Here is a 17463-nt window from a genome sequence, read left to right as displayed (position 1 = left end):
ATTTCAAGACCACACTGCCTACATGATGGCTCTCCTGCTGTTGGGGTTGCAGCTCATGTCCCTGATCGTCCCACACTCTGCCTGCACATGCACAGGCTTACCTACAGTTGTCTCCAATGGTGATTAGATACAAGGACCTGGTTAGTATGCAATGAAGGACGCCTCGCACTACAGTAGCAGGAATGACTTCTCATATACGCATGCGCAGATAGTACTACGAGTGGACTGATCACAGCTGTTCAAAATGGCCACTACCCATCACAGGGGATCCCTTGTGATATGCTGTCTTGTGATTTCCTGATTAGTTCATTGGCATTTTCTGATTGACTACACTGGGGTCTCTTTGGGTATAAATATATTTCACTGCTATTGTCCTGTTGCACCTCCCTGAAGAAGGTCCTCTTGGATTGTGTGTGCCATCTATTCCTGATACAGGTTTTTGGCACCTTACAACTGAGTGCTGTTTCTCGATTTCTTTTTTGGGGATCATCTTGAGAGATTATATATAGGATTCTAATTTTGGGGAATACAAAGATTTGTTTTCTCACTTTTCTTCGAACACATTTGGTCTGGTTTTTACTTCTGTTGTTGATCCCATCTCCATAATATTTTTGGATTTCTGCCTTAAGACGGATGTACATATTAAGAAGGTGGCAACAAACAGCTACCTTCATGCTAACAGTAACCATCACCAAGGTTGGCTGAAGAAAATTCCATTCAGCCAATTTGGTAGATTAAAACGAAACTGTTCTACCGATTTGGATTGTGTTGCACAATGTAATTCTATGAAGGCAATGTTTATTGAGAAGGTCTTTGGAGAGTCACTTGTAGAGGAATCTTTCCAAAAGGCGGCATGTCTTGATAGACAAGACATCTTAAGATCTTCTAGAGAGAAATATTAGGCCAGGCCCTCTAAGAAAATAAACTCTACGTGTCAGGATAAAACAATTTTTTCAACCAAATTCAGTCAGTCTCACAGATCTGTGAGAGCGATCTTTAATAAGCTTTGGGGAATACTGACTCATTACCCTGTTATGAAGAATCGTTTGGAACCACAACCCTCCATTACATATAGGCGGGCTGATTGCAAAAAAACCATACTAGCCCCAACCAGATTACGATCTCATGTGCCCTCTCCATTTGGTTCCAGGCGCTCAGGGAATTTTAAGTGTAATAGAGGAAGATGCATCACATGTTCCGTTATAAATACACAAAAAAAAATGTACCTCAAAATCAAATGGTGAGGCCTTTTTAGTTAACGGCTTCATCAACTGCCAAACTACTTTTGTAGTATATCTATTTACTTGGGGTTGCTGACTACAATATGCAGGCCACACCACTAGACCATTGGCCACTAGGCTTTTGGAACATACGAGGAATATTTTGCATGGTATCACAAACCATTACCTTTACAAACATGTCACAACAAAAGTATTATTGGTTTAAGTGTGATGGGTCTGGAACACATATCTCCACCTATACTGGCACGGGATAGGAATCAGGTCCTGTCTCGTATGGAGGCCTTCTGGATCTTTAAGCTTAATTGCTTGGTTCCAGAGGGTCTAAATGAAAATTTGGACACTAGTACAATAGTCTAGTGTCCAATTTTTCTTAATTAGAGGTCCCAGTTTTTCATGAAGTTTGCTTCTTGATTGGTCAGTCCCAATCTGTTAGTGTTTTTTCTAAATTTTGTACATTTATGTGTACTGTATGCACAGAATTGTGTGTGCTTATATTTAATATTATTTATATATGTATAGCCATGGTAAGAAATGGGGCTATAGTTCTATCCTCCTCCTGTGTGTAAACTCTGCTAAGGGCAGATTGCCAGGAGTTGTCATGGGTTTTCCCTGCTTATGACACTGGGTTGTGTAAGTGAAGGGAGGTCACGTGACCCTGTGTCCAATCAAGAGATACAGAGGCGGTGTCTACTGGAGGCTTCATAGAGCAGTGTCACTTCCTATTTAGTCTGAGTTAAGAGTGAGTAAGTGTTAGGGAGGAGAGGAGTGATCAGCTCATGAGTAGAGCTGATATAGCTAGTGAGTGGACCAAATACCTCTCACCCTGCTTAGGGGGTGAGGGAAGAGCTAGCCCCACTCTGGATGCCCTTTGGTCCAGAGAAGCGGCAGGGACCATCACAAGGGAGAACAGTTAGTGGACTGTGCATCAACTGTACCTGTCGGCTGCTGCTGCCCAAGAGAATAAAGAGATTGCTGCTTTAAAGAGAACCTTGTGTGAGACTGGAATATCTCAATCCCTGAGAGGGGGATTTCTGTGGTAGGGATTCCACCCCACATCCCTGGGGCTTACTACAGATGGAGGCACTGCACTATTGAACAAGAACGAAAGCATTCACCCCAGTAACCTGTTTCTGTTGTCCCCCATGTCATCGCGGGAGACTCAGGCCCTCCTGTTGCCAGCAGGTATGCACCACACAGAGACATATAGCCAGACCCCAGAACATCTTGGGGGGGGGTGGGGTTATAGTTGGAGGTGCTGCTGAGATAAACAGGACAGGTTTTCGGCGAAGCAGAGCTAAAAGTAATATGTACACTTTCAAAGCAAGTGCTGTAGAAGGATGGGCATTTTTGGAGACTAGGGGTAGTCAGGAGAGACAGTCCTCTCGCACAGTATGCCCTAGGTTCCCTAAGAGGGTGATGTAAATTTGGGTACAAGTGGCTATAGCTGTTCTAGTCACCTTGAGGCAGATAGTGTAGGATTCTGTGGGGGTAGCCTGTTAACAGAGGTCAGGGACTTCAGCATAGAGTCTGCACTATAAGTGGCCAAAAGTAGGTTGATGCCAAGTACTTAGGAAAGCCAAGTACACTAGCCAGTATCCAGAAAACACACCACAGAGTGCTTGTAATGAACCAGCATAGGGAGTAGGTGATCTTCCGATCACTTCACGTCGCTGCTGCTGCTGCACGCCAACCCGACTGTGTCTCAAACAGCCGTCACGTCACTTCCGGGATTCCGGCCGGTTGGAGATGACGTCACAGGCTCAATGTTCTCTTTCTCTCTCAGTCGTAGGGTCACGCTTACGCTCTACGCGTTTCGACGTTCTAAATGACGTCTTCATCCTGATGTGCAAGGGTTTGGCGCCAAAACCAGAACCCCAGCCAAAAGAAGGGAGCGGCGAAAGACAAAGCCGCACCGACCTGTGCAGTGACTGGCCGACGGGCCGAAGCCACGTCACCCAAAGAGAGAGAGTGCCCCTCTTGTTTCCACCAGAGGGAGGGGGCACACTGAGAACCAATCCCAACAGTCCTCCTCAGCGGAAGGAGGGACAGGAAGTGAGGCTGAGGAACTTCACTTCTGCTTGACTGATGAAGGAGAAGGAGCTGATTGTCAAACTAGTAAGCTGAGAGAATCAACCCATGCGCAAAAGATGGCTGACTTAAGCGTGACGACTTATCAGCTTCCAGGAGGCCTCCTGTTGTGGAGGTTGATGGCCACGAATATCTGCGGTGCCTGTGTGTTCAATGCAGGCCACCCGGACCGGCCCCAAGTACTACGGCACGGTGCCAACAGTGTGGCACGTTCTACCTCTGGCCTATCGAGCCATGCCCAACAATAGTGACCCCGCGAGATGCCTCTCAGCGACGCTGATCGAGGTGGAGGAGGCGGATGCGAAGGCTGCCTTGGTCCCATATGTCACCCCTGCGGTAGGGACCCAGGCCCAGCCACCAATAGATGCCCCGACGGAGGAGAGCGCGACCGCAGTGGAGGTACCGGAGCGAGGCCGTTTCGTACCCATATCCACTTGCGGTGCAGCAAGGACTCGAGGTGATTCCCCAGTGGAGGAGCCGTTGCAGTCCTCGTCGGATGATGAGAGAGACAGCCTGTCATCGGTGGTGACGCGCTGGCCGGCGGACCATCCCAGCTGTAAAGAAGAGGTTCCACTTACCCCTGAGATGGAGCAGACTAGTCCGGAGACCCCCCAACGGCGAGCGCTGGTGCGGCCTGAATTGCGTAGAAGTCCCACGGCCGTGGCGACTCCCAGTGCGGTGGAAATGGGACCTGAGATGGCTCCGGAGGAACCAACGAGCATAGCAAGACAGCGGAGTGGTAAGAGGACACAACCACCCCCTTATTCCCGCCAGGTGAATGAGGAACCTGTGGAGAGGGAAGGGCTTGAGGACTACCTGCCCGTCTGCGACCCTGATGGTCCTTCCGGTCCTCAACGCACTTCCGGTGCAGGACCAAGGAGCGGATGGAGATTCCGTGACAACCAACGATGACGTCACTTCCGGGTTGGACTGGCGCAGAGGCCCGGAAGCTTTGTTTGCTTCAATAAGGTTGAGCTGGGCTTGAAGCCAAGTTCAAGGAGTTCAAGGCCCAAGTAGCCAAGCGGGGAGCCTGAAGCGCTGCCGCAAGAGACAGTAAGAGAGTACCTACCGGTCGTGGCATCGCCCGACTCAGAGACAAGGTAATGGACTATGGCAATCATGTGGTCACCGCCCCTAGCGCCATTGCCCCGGCCATTGCCCCTGCCCTGTCACGTGCTATGCCACCGGGTCCTAGTGGGTGTAAGCTGGATAAGACGCCCAAGTTTTCAACTGATTTGCGGGATTGGGTGACAAGTGATGAGGGTTCTGAGGGGGGATACCATTGTCAAGTGTTGTACATGTACCTAACTCCACTGCGTTTAATCCTGTTCCTAGAGGTAGGGCCCGAGGGTCCCAGTCTACTGCAAAAGCGGGTCCCATAAGTCCCAAACCACCTAAGATGAACCCCACGGTTTACAAGAATGTCCTTAGAGGGAGGCGTAAAGGCTCGCAGAGTCTGAGGAAGGTATGAGTGTGTCATCCTCATATGAGCACCGAGATAAATGGTGGGCACTGCTATTCACAGGGTATCATGAGGGGATGGACCGCACCAGATTTGTGTTAATAAAGAAAGATATTGTAGATCACTGGTGGGACGCAGGCACCTATTCTCCACAGGAGGTTGCCGATGAGTTAGATAACAGGTGGAGAGACATTTTGCAAAAAGTAATCACCCCCAAAGGCTCATCTATTTTGTATGATGATATTCTGGGTACTGCCAGGAAAGGCTGGGAACCGGAACCTTACTAAGTTAAGTAGGGCAGATAGAGCCATAGCGGCGAGATACCGGCAATCTCATGGATATGAGTTTCCATACGTGCCAGAGCCGATTATGCAGGAGATCGAGGACCAGAGAGACACCTGGCTCCGAGATGCAGTCCTTGAGCACTTGAGAATTAAGTTTGGTAGCACTGCCTACATAAGGGAAGACAAAATATGTTCTGTAATGAAATCTTGGATTACAGGCAGGAACATATTCATGCATAACATATTGTACAGACCGGAGAATGGGCCTGTGCAACCTTTCTTTGTCAAGATTGTGGATCACAATGGGCAGGAAGTGAAGAAGCCTGATCCCCATCATTATTATTGAAGTTAAGGGTTCTCCATGTTGCGAGTTTCCCGCTGTTATGTCACCATCATGGGTGTTACAGTCTCGTGTACACAGTATTAACTAATTATGTTTTGTATGTTCACAGATTGTTCACCTGCAGGATGGTCCAGCAAATTAGGTCCAAGTGGGGACCATTGGATTTCCAACTGAGGGAGAGTGTAGCCCTGGTAAGAAATGGGGCTATACTTCTATCCTCCTCCTGTGTGTAAACTCTGCTAAGGGCAGATTGCCAGGAGTTGTCATGGGTTTTCCCTGCTTATGACACTGGGCTGTGTAAGTGAAGGGAGGTCACGTGACCCTGTGTCCAATCAAGAGATACAGAGGCGGTGTCTACTGGAGGCTTCATAGAGCAGTGTCACTTCCTATTTTGTCTGAGTTAAGAGTGAGTTAGTGTTAGGAAGGAGAGGAGTGATCAGATCATGAGTAGAGCTGATATAGCTAGTGAGTTATAGGTGGACCAAATACCTCTCACCCAGCTTAGGGGTGAGGGAAGAGCTAGCCCCACTCTGGATGCCCTTTGGTCCAGAGTGGTGGCAGGGACCATCACAAGGGAGAACAATTAGTGGACTGTGCATCAACTGTACCTGTCGGCTGCTGCTGCTGCTGCCCAAGAGAATAAAGAGACTTCTGCTTTAAAGAGAACCTTGTGTGAAACTGGAATCTCTCAATCCCTGGGAGGGGGATTTCTGTGGTAGGGATTCCACCCCGCATTCCTGGGGGCTTACTACAGATAGAGGCGCTGCACCATTGAACGAGAACGAAGGCATTCACCCCAGTAACCTGTTCCTGTTGTCCCCCATGTCATCGTGGGAGACTCAGGCCCTCCTGTTGCCAGCTTGTATGCACCACACAGAGACATATAGCCAGCCCCCAGAACACCTTAGGGGACCTGATCTGCAATTGGATGGGGGAGCATGGGTTATATATGTTTATTTTTTTATGATTCTCATTATTTTTCAAGTATTATATATTTTTTCGTATTGATAATATTTATTATTATTTTATTTCATGTGTGTATATACTTTCCATTTATGTGGTTTTGTTGTACACCAGTATTAGATTATGTGATTGTTTCTGTTTACCATACATTTTTTTATCGGTTGGATTTTTCACAACTTATGTTTCATTGCATCACTATAAAAGATCAACAGCTGCTGCACTTTAGACACACACCTGATGAAGTCAGTACCCTTCTGACAAAATGCACAGGGTTATGTTCTTAATTTAATTACCCATCAGCTGCACTAAGTACTTTCATACTTCAAGCACTGAGAGACGGGAGAATCCTGCATGGTGGTTCATTTATTTACAAGAGGAGCGGAGTAAAGAGTGAGGTGGCCAGTTTGCTGTTTGCACGGAGTCTGAGGTATACAGTGATCTCTGCAAGAGGGAGAGTGGGGTCTTCGCGTAGGAAAACGCTGACGAACTGGGGATCAGCTGTGTGGCTTCCTCCTCCCTCCACCTTCCCCCATGTCCATCGGGGCTTCCGTTTGTTTTGAGTGACGACGCCAAACATAATCCGGATCGGCATACTTGTAGTCTCCCGGACGAAGGAGACTAAGCAGATGGGCTTTGCAGTCACCCTTTACATCTACGAGTGGGTGAGATCTATCCTAGCCTCTATATACAGCACTGGCTTTTTACCTTACCATCTACATCTTTGGATGTTATATATGAACTTCCATTGCTACACTTCACATGTGAACCTTCTCCCTTGATACAACCTAACCCTCTCTGGTTACATGATTGCCCTATGAAATAACCTACACTTAGTTGCAGGTTAGTGATGGGCCTTCCATTTGTTTTTTTAAACATTGCTGGTTCTCATATACATATTTGATTCTATGTTTTTACATTTATCTCTTTGTTATCAACTTGGGGGCATTATTTGTCTTTTTTAATAAATCTGTCTATATTTTATCCTGTCTTTGGAATATTTTCGCTCTTCTTTTTTGTGTGTGTATATATATATATGAAGAAAATATCATGATAAAATATCAGTTTATTCTCAATTCTCACAGTGCTGTGCACATCAGATTTACATTTCAAATTCGAGAGGGGATTTTCCAAAGCGTTACCATTAACAAAACAGGCCTCTAAGGGTTGGGGGAGGGGGATGGTGTGATTAGACACAGGCGTACTGAGTCTTTGTAGCTCGGCTATGGGCGGATTAAGAACACACTGGCAATATGCAGAAGATTAACGAGCCAGTGGAGAGAGGGGGTTGGTAGGATAGGGTGACTCAGCCGATTGACGCTTGGCTAGGGAGGGATTACAAACACAATGACAAAAGTACTGCAACTGCAGAAAATGAATGACTCTGGAGGTGTGTGGCTGAACTAGTTAACAGCACTGTAATTTCAAAAAGCAGTTTATCATAATAATTTGATGAATAAACCCCAAATAAAAACCCCAAATACAGTACATTAAAAACAAGTCACTTTAACTCCCTGTGCCCCATGAACCAAAAACAAACAGTAGATTTTTTATATACTGTATATATATATTGTTTATACTGTATATTATAAATTAATATTCATACAGTATAAACGTCCATTTTTCATGTATCTCCATGTTTTACAAATGTTTTGTAAATGTTTCTCCGATTTCAATCTGCCACAAGAATTTAATAAAGGCTGCAGTATGTATTATTGTGAGTTTTTTTACACAGTACATGCACGACTCCAGTCCCTGAGGGCCGCAAACAGGCACGGTTTTCAAGGTTGTCCTGTACTGTAGCAGTAAACCATACACCTGTTGATGGTTTGAATTGCTGTGCACTTTAAATGTTTCAACATTGTACAGTGTTTGTAAATAAATGTTTTTGTACTGACTCCACCAATAAAAGAACATGTTCATTTATCTCACATTGTTTCCATTTGCTCCTTTGACAGTGTAACAAATGTCGAGGCTTTCTGCACTGTTTTTTTACTGCCTGACCGCAAAGCCGCAAGATCAGCAACATTGTAAAAAAAGAGCAATGAGCGCGCAATTGGCGTGGGAACTAGGTCAATTGGCGTGGGAACTTCTGTTCTAGAGCACCTAGAAATACAATTCATTTTGCCCCTAGATGATAGGAACCCCCTCACTTGACCCCAACAGGGTTCGAGCAGTAATGGTGACGTGAAAGGGTCACGCCGGCGAGGAGGGTCCTATCATTGAGCGTAATGGCGGAGAAAGCTTTGAAACGGCTAAGTCAGAATGAGCAGAAACCTGGAACCCACAACTCCGGTTCTGTTCAACCTAGAGGGCTCAGATTCGGTCACCATGTAGTCCTAGTTGCGGTAGGGTTGCATGGCAAATTGCGACCCTCTCATGGCAACAGAACTGAGTCAGGGTAATGGTAAAAATTAGGTTTCTGCCATTGACTTGCATGGCAGAAAAAAAAGCCACTTTGATAATGTGCTTTTAAACTGTCTTTTGGTATCTCCGTTTCCGGGGGTCGTGGAAGGCTGATATTTTGCCACTATGGCAAGGGTCCTTCCGCAAGAGGACCAAGCGAATTTCAACCCGCTCAGACCCACAGAACGGATTATTTTACATTATATTCTCGCAATTGGCGTGGGAACTACTTAGGGTCGGTCAAGTTCACGGACAATTGGCGTGGAAACTTCTGTTCTAGGGCACCAAGAAATAAAATTAATTTTGCCCCAGATGTTAGGCACTGTATACCACTGTACAGTATACTGTGGAAGACACATAATGAAACGATACTGAACATGTAGAATAAATGCATAGTTTTATTTTTTCGGGTTTATTACACAGTATACTGTACGGCCGGAAAACATCAGCATACAGAACAATATTATCCATCGAAATGCCCCCATTAGCCGTTTTCTTTTCTGAGGAAAAACAAAAAGAAAAGTTTTAATGTACAGTAATGGTCAGCCCCCTAAAGAAGTACCCAGCCAGCCCCACCAAAATAATACGGCAACAATACAGTACTCACGATAGAATTTCCCATTCAGCTGGTGCCGGCGCCGGTCCACTGCCAGTCCAGCTTTCTTCATCATCCACGTCAATAGTTTGCAGTGGGACTAGTCCACCTGTAGTCAGCAGGTGAGGCTGGAAATCGCTTAGGTACATGCAAGCTTCATCAAAACTGCACGCAAAATCCGACTCAGGCTCAGGGTTGTCACTGACGGTGGGACCGTCATTGGAAGCCGGTGCTGGTGCTGGTGCATTGCTTGGCAGCGACTGTCGCTTCTTAGTTTGTTTTAACACGACCCTTTGCCTTTTGCCGCCTTCATGATCATAGATACGGGAAAAATCCGGTGATACACACCAATACCCTCCAACAAATTGTGGCTCAATACGATGAAAACAGGGATCGCTACATAACCTTTTCCTTACTGCACGCTTCCACGTATGAGGAGTTGGCGAAAATTTGTAAAAGTCATAGTTTTCAATAAAATACTGATAAATTTGAGCAACTGTTGCCATCTTATCATCTGTTGCATTAATCGCGGCCCATATCAAATACGCGTAACTTCTGTCGGGTTTTTGGAAAGCGGGCTGCACTTGAACACTCATGGCGGGTGGGTCTCAGGGGAATACTGTAACCGAAACTGGTCTTTGTCTTTCATTAATATGAAAAGCCTAAATTGATACATTTTTGCAACTCTTCCTTCAGTCTCAAGGCCAAGGCCAAGTTACAATGGGACACTCTGGTACAGTATCTTTTTTAAACGAAACACCTGCAAGCCGACACATTACTGAAGCGCATGCGCATTACAATTCATGAATTTCTGCCATCTGGCGGACACGCGAAGCATTGCAGCCTATTAAAATCCAAACTATTATCAATAAACGCATCAGCCGGGCATGACCCGTGGCTAGGAACGCAAGGTGAACGCGGCATGCACCAGGTGAACAGCGTCGCATTCCAGGAACAAGCCAGGTAAAAACCGGTGATTTGTTAGAATAAAGTCTGCCGCAGCAGTATATATATCTCTATATGACTTGGGCTGATAAATAGCCTGGGTTGTGGAGTCTTTCCTGAAGGCAGCGGGATCAGACCGGAATGGTCTCCTTTTGGAATCCAAGAATAGACAATTGATTAAAAGACCTGTCAAAAATAAAACTGATGGACGTACTGTCTTTTCCACCAAATTTAGTGGGTCATCAAGCCCTATGGAGGCCATTATTAAACGACATTGGCCTATTCTTTTAGGGGATCCAGTATTATCCAAGGGTTTGGAACCTAAGCCGACTATTATATACAAGAAGGCAGATAGTGTTAAACACATACTGGCCCCTACTAAAATTCGAACTTATTCAGTATCTTTCCTTAGACCCTCAGGGAACTATAAATGTGGGAGAGGAAGATGCATTACATGTACCTTCATTGATTGTAGAAAAGACTTTCATTCAATTCCAGGTAGCCTCCCCTTTTTCAGTTAAAGGATTTGTGAACTGTCTTACCACACATGTAGTGTACCTCCTCACTTGCAGTTGTGGCCTACATTATGTAGGTAGGACCACAAGGCCATTAAGTACCCGGTTCTTGGAGCATAGGAGAAATATACTGAATGGGGTTACAAACCACTATGTGTCCAAACACATTCTTCATGTTCATAACAAATCCCCTGACAGTCTGAGAATTATGGGGTTAGAGGTTATTCCTCCTTCAGTATTAGCTGGAGATCGGTTTAGACTCCTTTCTAGAAGGGAGAGCTTCTGGATTTTCAAATTAAATTCTTTGGTTCCTTATGGGTTAAATGAGATCCTAGACATCAGCACCATTGAGTAATGTATAGGTCCTCAGTTTTAGCAAATCATTCTTTTTTTAATTAAGTTATATTTTTAACTTTATATTTTAAATTGCAATTTCATGTAGTCATTGCATGCCAATTGTGCTATTATATCTTACGCAATTTGAACAGTAGTGTTGTTAATGCTCTAAATTTATTCACCTATTTAATGTTTTTCTTTTCTGTTATATGCCTCTCTATAATCATATGTATTCTTAATTACATCAGCTGTGTTTTCAAGAGCTGTGACCAATTAAGATTCACTGTGAGTGTATATATATCCTAGTACTCCCTCATATGTCATTATTCCCTGACGAAGTCGGCTTAGACCGACGTAACGCGTAGGACTGACATCACCACGTCGATCACGTTGCGTCTTGAGATCATTGTGGACACTAATATTGAATGTCTACTGAGGTGGTATGCCGTGGTGAATAGATCTGTTGGACTGTAACACTACCTTGAAAGATCTTGACATCGGTTCCTGCTGGCACAGTTTGTTACTGTTATCTACAGGCTTTTGGCGGTGCTCCACGGGTCTGCAGAGGTGTGAGTATTGGCTGATGCCCCTACCCTCTGTCACCCGGCTAATCACACAAGTTACCAAAGAAACCTTTATGTGAATTTATTCTATATCTATCTTGTAAGTATGCACTTTTATCACACATCTATTTTATTAAATAATTTTATTTTATGTCCTGGAAGTTATTGCACTAGGGGGTGCGCTTTTTTCCTTTCTCTTTTCTTCATAGTTACCAGGGAGTGATTCTCCCTTGGATCCAGCAGCCCCCCTCAGCAATTATTCAACTGGCTTTTGAGTCACCACACTGCTACCAAAAGATTTTGATGACATTTTGTGTCTGAACACTTTAGACTGGACTTTGTTCATTTTGTGGTAGATTTTTATTCATTCATCATCAGATTTATGTGTTAGCACTGTTTTCTTTTTCTTGATATATATATATATATATATATATATATATATATATATATATATATATATATATATATATATATATATACAAATATAACTGTATGCTCATCTGCATGTCTCAGGCAGGTCTGCAACCCCGCCTTTCCCCATTATCACCCAGCATACAGCACTTCCACTGCAGCAAGGGATTCTGGGAAATGACATGCAAATGAGCACACAGTGTCACTTTTTGCCTCAATAACCATTTTTAACATGGTTCCCTATAGGCTTAAGCTTGCTGCATGGTCACAGCTTATATATATATATATATATACACACACACACACACATACACAAAAGAAAAGCGCAAATACGCACACACACACACCGTCACACTCAACTGGAAAATTAACTGTATGGGTGCAGTCAACTGATAAAAATTTGAGCTACGAATAGAGGAGACGCAGGCACACCGAGATATATGGAAAAAGAAAGATGTCCTCCGGCGCATAGACTCAAGCAAGAATTGCAAAGATTATATATACCGTATATATGGTGGTGTTGGTGTGGTTGGTTGAGGGAAGCGGTTTCATGTGCTAGCTTTGATGTGGACCTATAAGCTAGGCCAGTTTCTGTTAAATTATGAGAATTGTTTCGGTTGCGGACGTTAATTATAGCATATTATGAATATAGGGAGTGTAGCAGCGTGATAGTCATAGCATTGACAGACATTTGCAGTCATGATGGATATATAATGAAGCACTTCAGCTTATATGATGGCCTTTATTATATCTTGCAATGGTTATGACAAGAGACAAGTTCTTGTGACGTTATGAGAGGAAATCAAGTACAGTGAAACAATGACTTTGGGATTTGATTGTCTATAGTTACGGGTTATTAGAGGACATTATTTTATTTGGTGGGGGACGAGCCCGATTCAAGTTATTTAATGGACACGCTGGTGGTGCAAGGACCTTGCCAGAGAAATTATTATAATTATTATTTATTAATAAAGCTCCAACATATTCTGAGGTCCTGGAGACCTGGAGTTCGTCAGAAAAGAGACCCTCCCCTGCCTCCGCTTGGTTTATTGATTGGGAGAGGCGCTGCTACCAGCCGTGCTAGATAACTGGGTGTGGTGCTTGGTGGTAGAGTTTGGTGCTGTCCTCTCTTGGAGCTAGAGGCAGCATTAATACTCAATGGTGAATGGCAGGCGTGGTCATGTCCTCTCACGGAATGTTGGTTATGGTGGAATGAGGTTTATATTCTAAGATGTACCACTTTATATTTAAATGGAGGAAGATAATATTCCTTGCCATGATTTTCTTTGAATGTATTGCTTACATTAGATGACCCGACATTCTTACCCTTATCACAAGGTCGTAGCCTTTAAATCCAGCCCATGTGAAGTATTCTTTAATCCAGTCCGGATAGCAAAAGATCTCATCTTCAAATGTAGAAGAAATGGCATTCAAGTATGTTCCAAAGTCCCATGAATCCTTCAAGATTTTAGTTCCAGATGGTGGATCAACTATACAGTTACTAAAGTAAAGAAAAAGAGCTTTACCATATCTATCTAGAGATATAAACATAAACAACATACATTGAGTTAGTTGCTTCTTCTGTATGCACTCTAAGGGGGTAATTCTATATTGTCTGAAGAAGCCGTTTGGGCTGTTTTCAGCAGAAAATACCCATAGACTTTAATGCGTTTTTTCGGCCTAAAAATTGACCTGAATAGTTGGCTTATACAGATGTAACAGCCGTTATTGCTCCCACAGACGCATTACAGCAGGACACACATTGCACGTGTTACATCTGCATAAGCCAACCATTCAGGTCAATTTAGGCCGAAAACCGCATTAAAGTCTATGGGTATTTTCTGCTGAAAACAGCCCAAACGGCTTCTTCAGACAATATAGAATTACCCCCTTAGAGTGGAGCAGGAGCAGTCGCCATTCTAAATGCATTAGCCACACATGAGAAAGGGGCAGGGCCAACGCACTATTATGCTGCTGGCACGCGTCTGCAAGTGTAATAACGCCTGCTACATCTGTATAGAATTAGGCACTAAATATAAGTTTAATATCCAGTCCCGTCTGGGTCATTGTTATCCCACCATATACAATTTATGCCCAGTGTTCATGCCTCTATTATGTTTTCTGATTTATGTTTTTTTTAGGGGTGTGGTATTAATTTGTAGGATTGTTATTCAGTATTTAAACACTAGGAACTTGCATCACATAAAACTACATACATTTTAAAAACACTTTAAATATGTCTCTTTAGTACTTTGCCGGTCTATCAGACACAATTTTTTATTTATAACATATTTGACATAGAAAATTTTACTTTAAGAGTTACCTCTTGGTTTCAAATATGTCCTGGGCACAAAGCAAAGTTGACAACATTACAATTTACAGCTACAAACATGTTTAAAGTAGGAAATACTATACAATACTATATTATACCAATGTAGCCTTATAGTTGGTCGCGCTGCCCTCGCGAAATCTGCCACGGCAACACGTCTAAGCACGTGTGTGCTCGCGGAGTGCCAGTAAAGAGACTAATGGCCCAAAAGGATTAACACAGCGGAGGTCCCTGTTTCTGAATGGGACTCCCGCTGTGTGAATCCTACTGGACAAGTGTAAGTCTGTAAGAGATGCGCATTGAGAGTAGATAGAGGCACGCCAGGAGAGTGGCTGATTCTAACAGGCGATTGGGCGGCTTTTATTTTAATACCACTGTATTGAAGCAGATGGGTCTCCTGAGCAGAACCGTATTACTTTCAGACTCCCTGCTTCTCGAGTTACAGGCCCCAGTATGGGGTGATAAATATGCACGTACAAGAAATCAATATATGAATTTTGGCACGTTAACAGCACGAATCCGCATCCCTGCAGACTGCAAGGGTAAGGTGAGTAGACCAACAGCTTGGGTAGTGTGTTATATTCCCAGGTGTCCTCTGTCTTGCACAGTTATTAATCCTCTGATCTGCCAGCCATCTGAAACACCGTAGCTATTGCTGCTCCGAATCTCTCACAGACTCACTTCCTGGTGTGACGTCACTCGAGTCGCGTCATCGGGGCTGTACGGAGGCTCCAAGGCTCAAATCGGCATACAGAGGCAGACGATTGTGTGTGCCAAAATCTCAAAATGTATAACTTCTAGCTTGTAGAAAAGTTTGTATCGATGGAGGTATATTAAATATACCCCTTAAGTGAATGCAATAATCAATGTTCATGATCATGAATGAGATTCATGTCCCTGACAAAGTTGTTTTTAACACGTAGGATATTAAACAAAATTGACAAGGTCACTTGACCATTTCTTCACTGCAATTTCTGTATAATTCTGGCAAAAAAATTCTGTAAATCTCGATATACAGTATATGGTGCTGTTCAGTTCTATTATCTTTTGCCTTATTGCATGATTAGACAATTAATTTGTATATGTTTTTACCTCAGTCTCTTTGCACCCATGTTCTATATGATAGCATTAAAAAGATGTTACATTGCTTTATTTTTGTCATTGAATAATACTATAAGCCAGGGTTTCACAAGCTTGTCATTATCACGGACAACTTAAATATTAATAATCATTTGGAGGACAACCAAACTAGACTTGAATCTGTTCAGCCATATATTTATCTTTGTGTAATATACATTTTAAATAAATACTGCACCAGGATGTCAATTATAGCTCTCAGCAGTGATGGAAAACTACAGGAGAGCGCTGCCTTAAGTGAAGTTTGTAAGGGCAAGAGCACACATGGCGCTTTGCATCAGACGGACGGAATGATCCTACAAGTGGCGACATCCAGATTCCCGGCGGGAGAGAGAAGCACACACACTGCAAGGGGCCCGCCCGCCGCCATAACGCACAGCTCGGTGCACATTCTGCAGGCGGGGATTAATAAAGTTACAGGGCGGGAGTGACACGTCCTCCCGCATACCCTCCTTCCCTCACACTGAGATGTTTGCCTTGGTGCATGGGGGGGGAGGGAGAAGAAGGATTGACAGCTGCCTGACAACAGCCGCAGCGGGGACCGGGGTGGGAGGTGTGCAGCGGGGACCGAGGGGAGGGAGGGGGAGATTCTGCCCCAGCTCTTATTGCAGTTTTGAAAGACTCCAGCTACAGCAGCGGTGACAACGCCGTGCTTCACAGCCAATGGTAGTTTCAACAATGAACACTACCATTGGCTGCCAGGGGTCGGTGACGAGCGCACGTCATGTAGTGCGGTGTGTGCTCCAGCCCTAAGGCTTTCGAGTACCACCACTAAAGTCTTTCGAGGCTACTGTTGGTCAAGAGATAACACTTTGATAAGTACCTTTGGACTGGAAATAGAGCTCCTCAAAGACATTGCTTGATGAAACAGAAGTATAATGTTTAAAAGAGATGTGTGAATTTTTTGCTGAAGTTTGTTAACCATTGGAAATTTAATTTCTCGCAATAAAAAAAAAGCATATTTCCAGAAACGAGCACAACTGTCATTTTTGCATATTTTTGTGTGTTTCATGCATTTTTTACATTTCTGAGCACACACGAAACACATTTTGCAAAGCACATTTTAAGATATTTGAAAATCTTGAATGATTCATAAATTGCAAGATAATGTAGAACCTACATTACTATTGAATAACACATCAGGCAGTAAATTAAGTTACTTTATATCAAGTATTGTATAAAACATTCAGAACACCTTACCTATCAGATGGGTCTTTTAACAATCTCCCCAAGTCCAGCATTGCTCCAGGTTTTGGTGTCCATGTAAGGACGTTACTTATTTTACCAATAAGCTTATTGAGTTCAGCAGCATTGTTCTTGAAATTGGTCTCCTTTATGTATCTGTGTTGTAGACATGTTTAAAGATACAGATAAGTATGCTTGTCAGTTTCAGTAAGCTGCTACGTATTTGGGCCAGATTTCTACTATTACCTGGGTACTGCAAATCAGATTCTAATTTATTGTACCTTCAATCAAAGATCCCAAATTATAGTAGTGAAGTGGGTCACCTGAATTGTGCACAAGACATTTGGACACATTGAGACTCCCATATTAGAACTGCCCACTAAGTAGAAAGATTCACATACTGTATACAAGATGGAGCTATAAATATGAAAAAGTTGGCGCAATTTAAGCATAGGAGAAAAGGAATCGGATGAGCACTGCTGTGAATGAAGCCTGGAGGCAGGGTGCAGCAAAAAAATAACAATTCAGGCATACAAGCCCAGGTAAAAACACACGAGGAGGATCCTCTGACGCGTTTCGTCCTTATGGGACTTTGTCAAAGAGTGATCTGAGGTAACCGGAACCTGCTAAATATAGCCACTTCTCCCCTACGCCGGTGCATGG

At 43.8% G+C, this 17463-nt stretch overlaps 1 protein-coding gene across 1 annotated transcript in view; it reads right to left on the bottom strand.

Moving 5' to 3' along the window:
- Positions 1-17463, bottom strand: part of LOC142488604 (cytidine monophosphate-N-acetylneuraminic acid hydroxylase-like) — a 158901-nt gene that overhangs the window by 40998 nt on the left and 100440 nt on the right. Inside the window, exons 10-11 of the mRNA XM_075589053.1 lie at positions 16816-16956; positions 13476-13650 (exon numbers count right to left, since the gene is read on the bottom strand). Coding sequence (XP_075445168.1) covers positions 13476-13650; positions 16816-16956 — 316 coding nt within the window. The remainder of the gene's footprint in view (positions 1-13475; positions 13651-16815; positions 16957-17463) is intronic.

This window comes from Ascaphus truei, chromosome 2 (genome assembly GCF_040206685.1).
Source record: "Ascaphus truei isolate aAscTru1 chromosome 2, aAscTru1.hap1, whole genome shotgun sequence".
In the NCBI taxonomy this organism is placed as follows: domain Eukaryota; kingdom Metazoa; phylum Chordata; class Amphibia; order Anura; family Ascaphidae; genus Ascaphus; species Ascaphus truei.
This window is presented reverse-complemented; position numbering and strand designations above follow the sequence as displayed.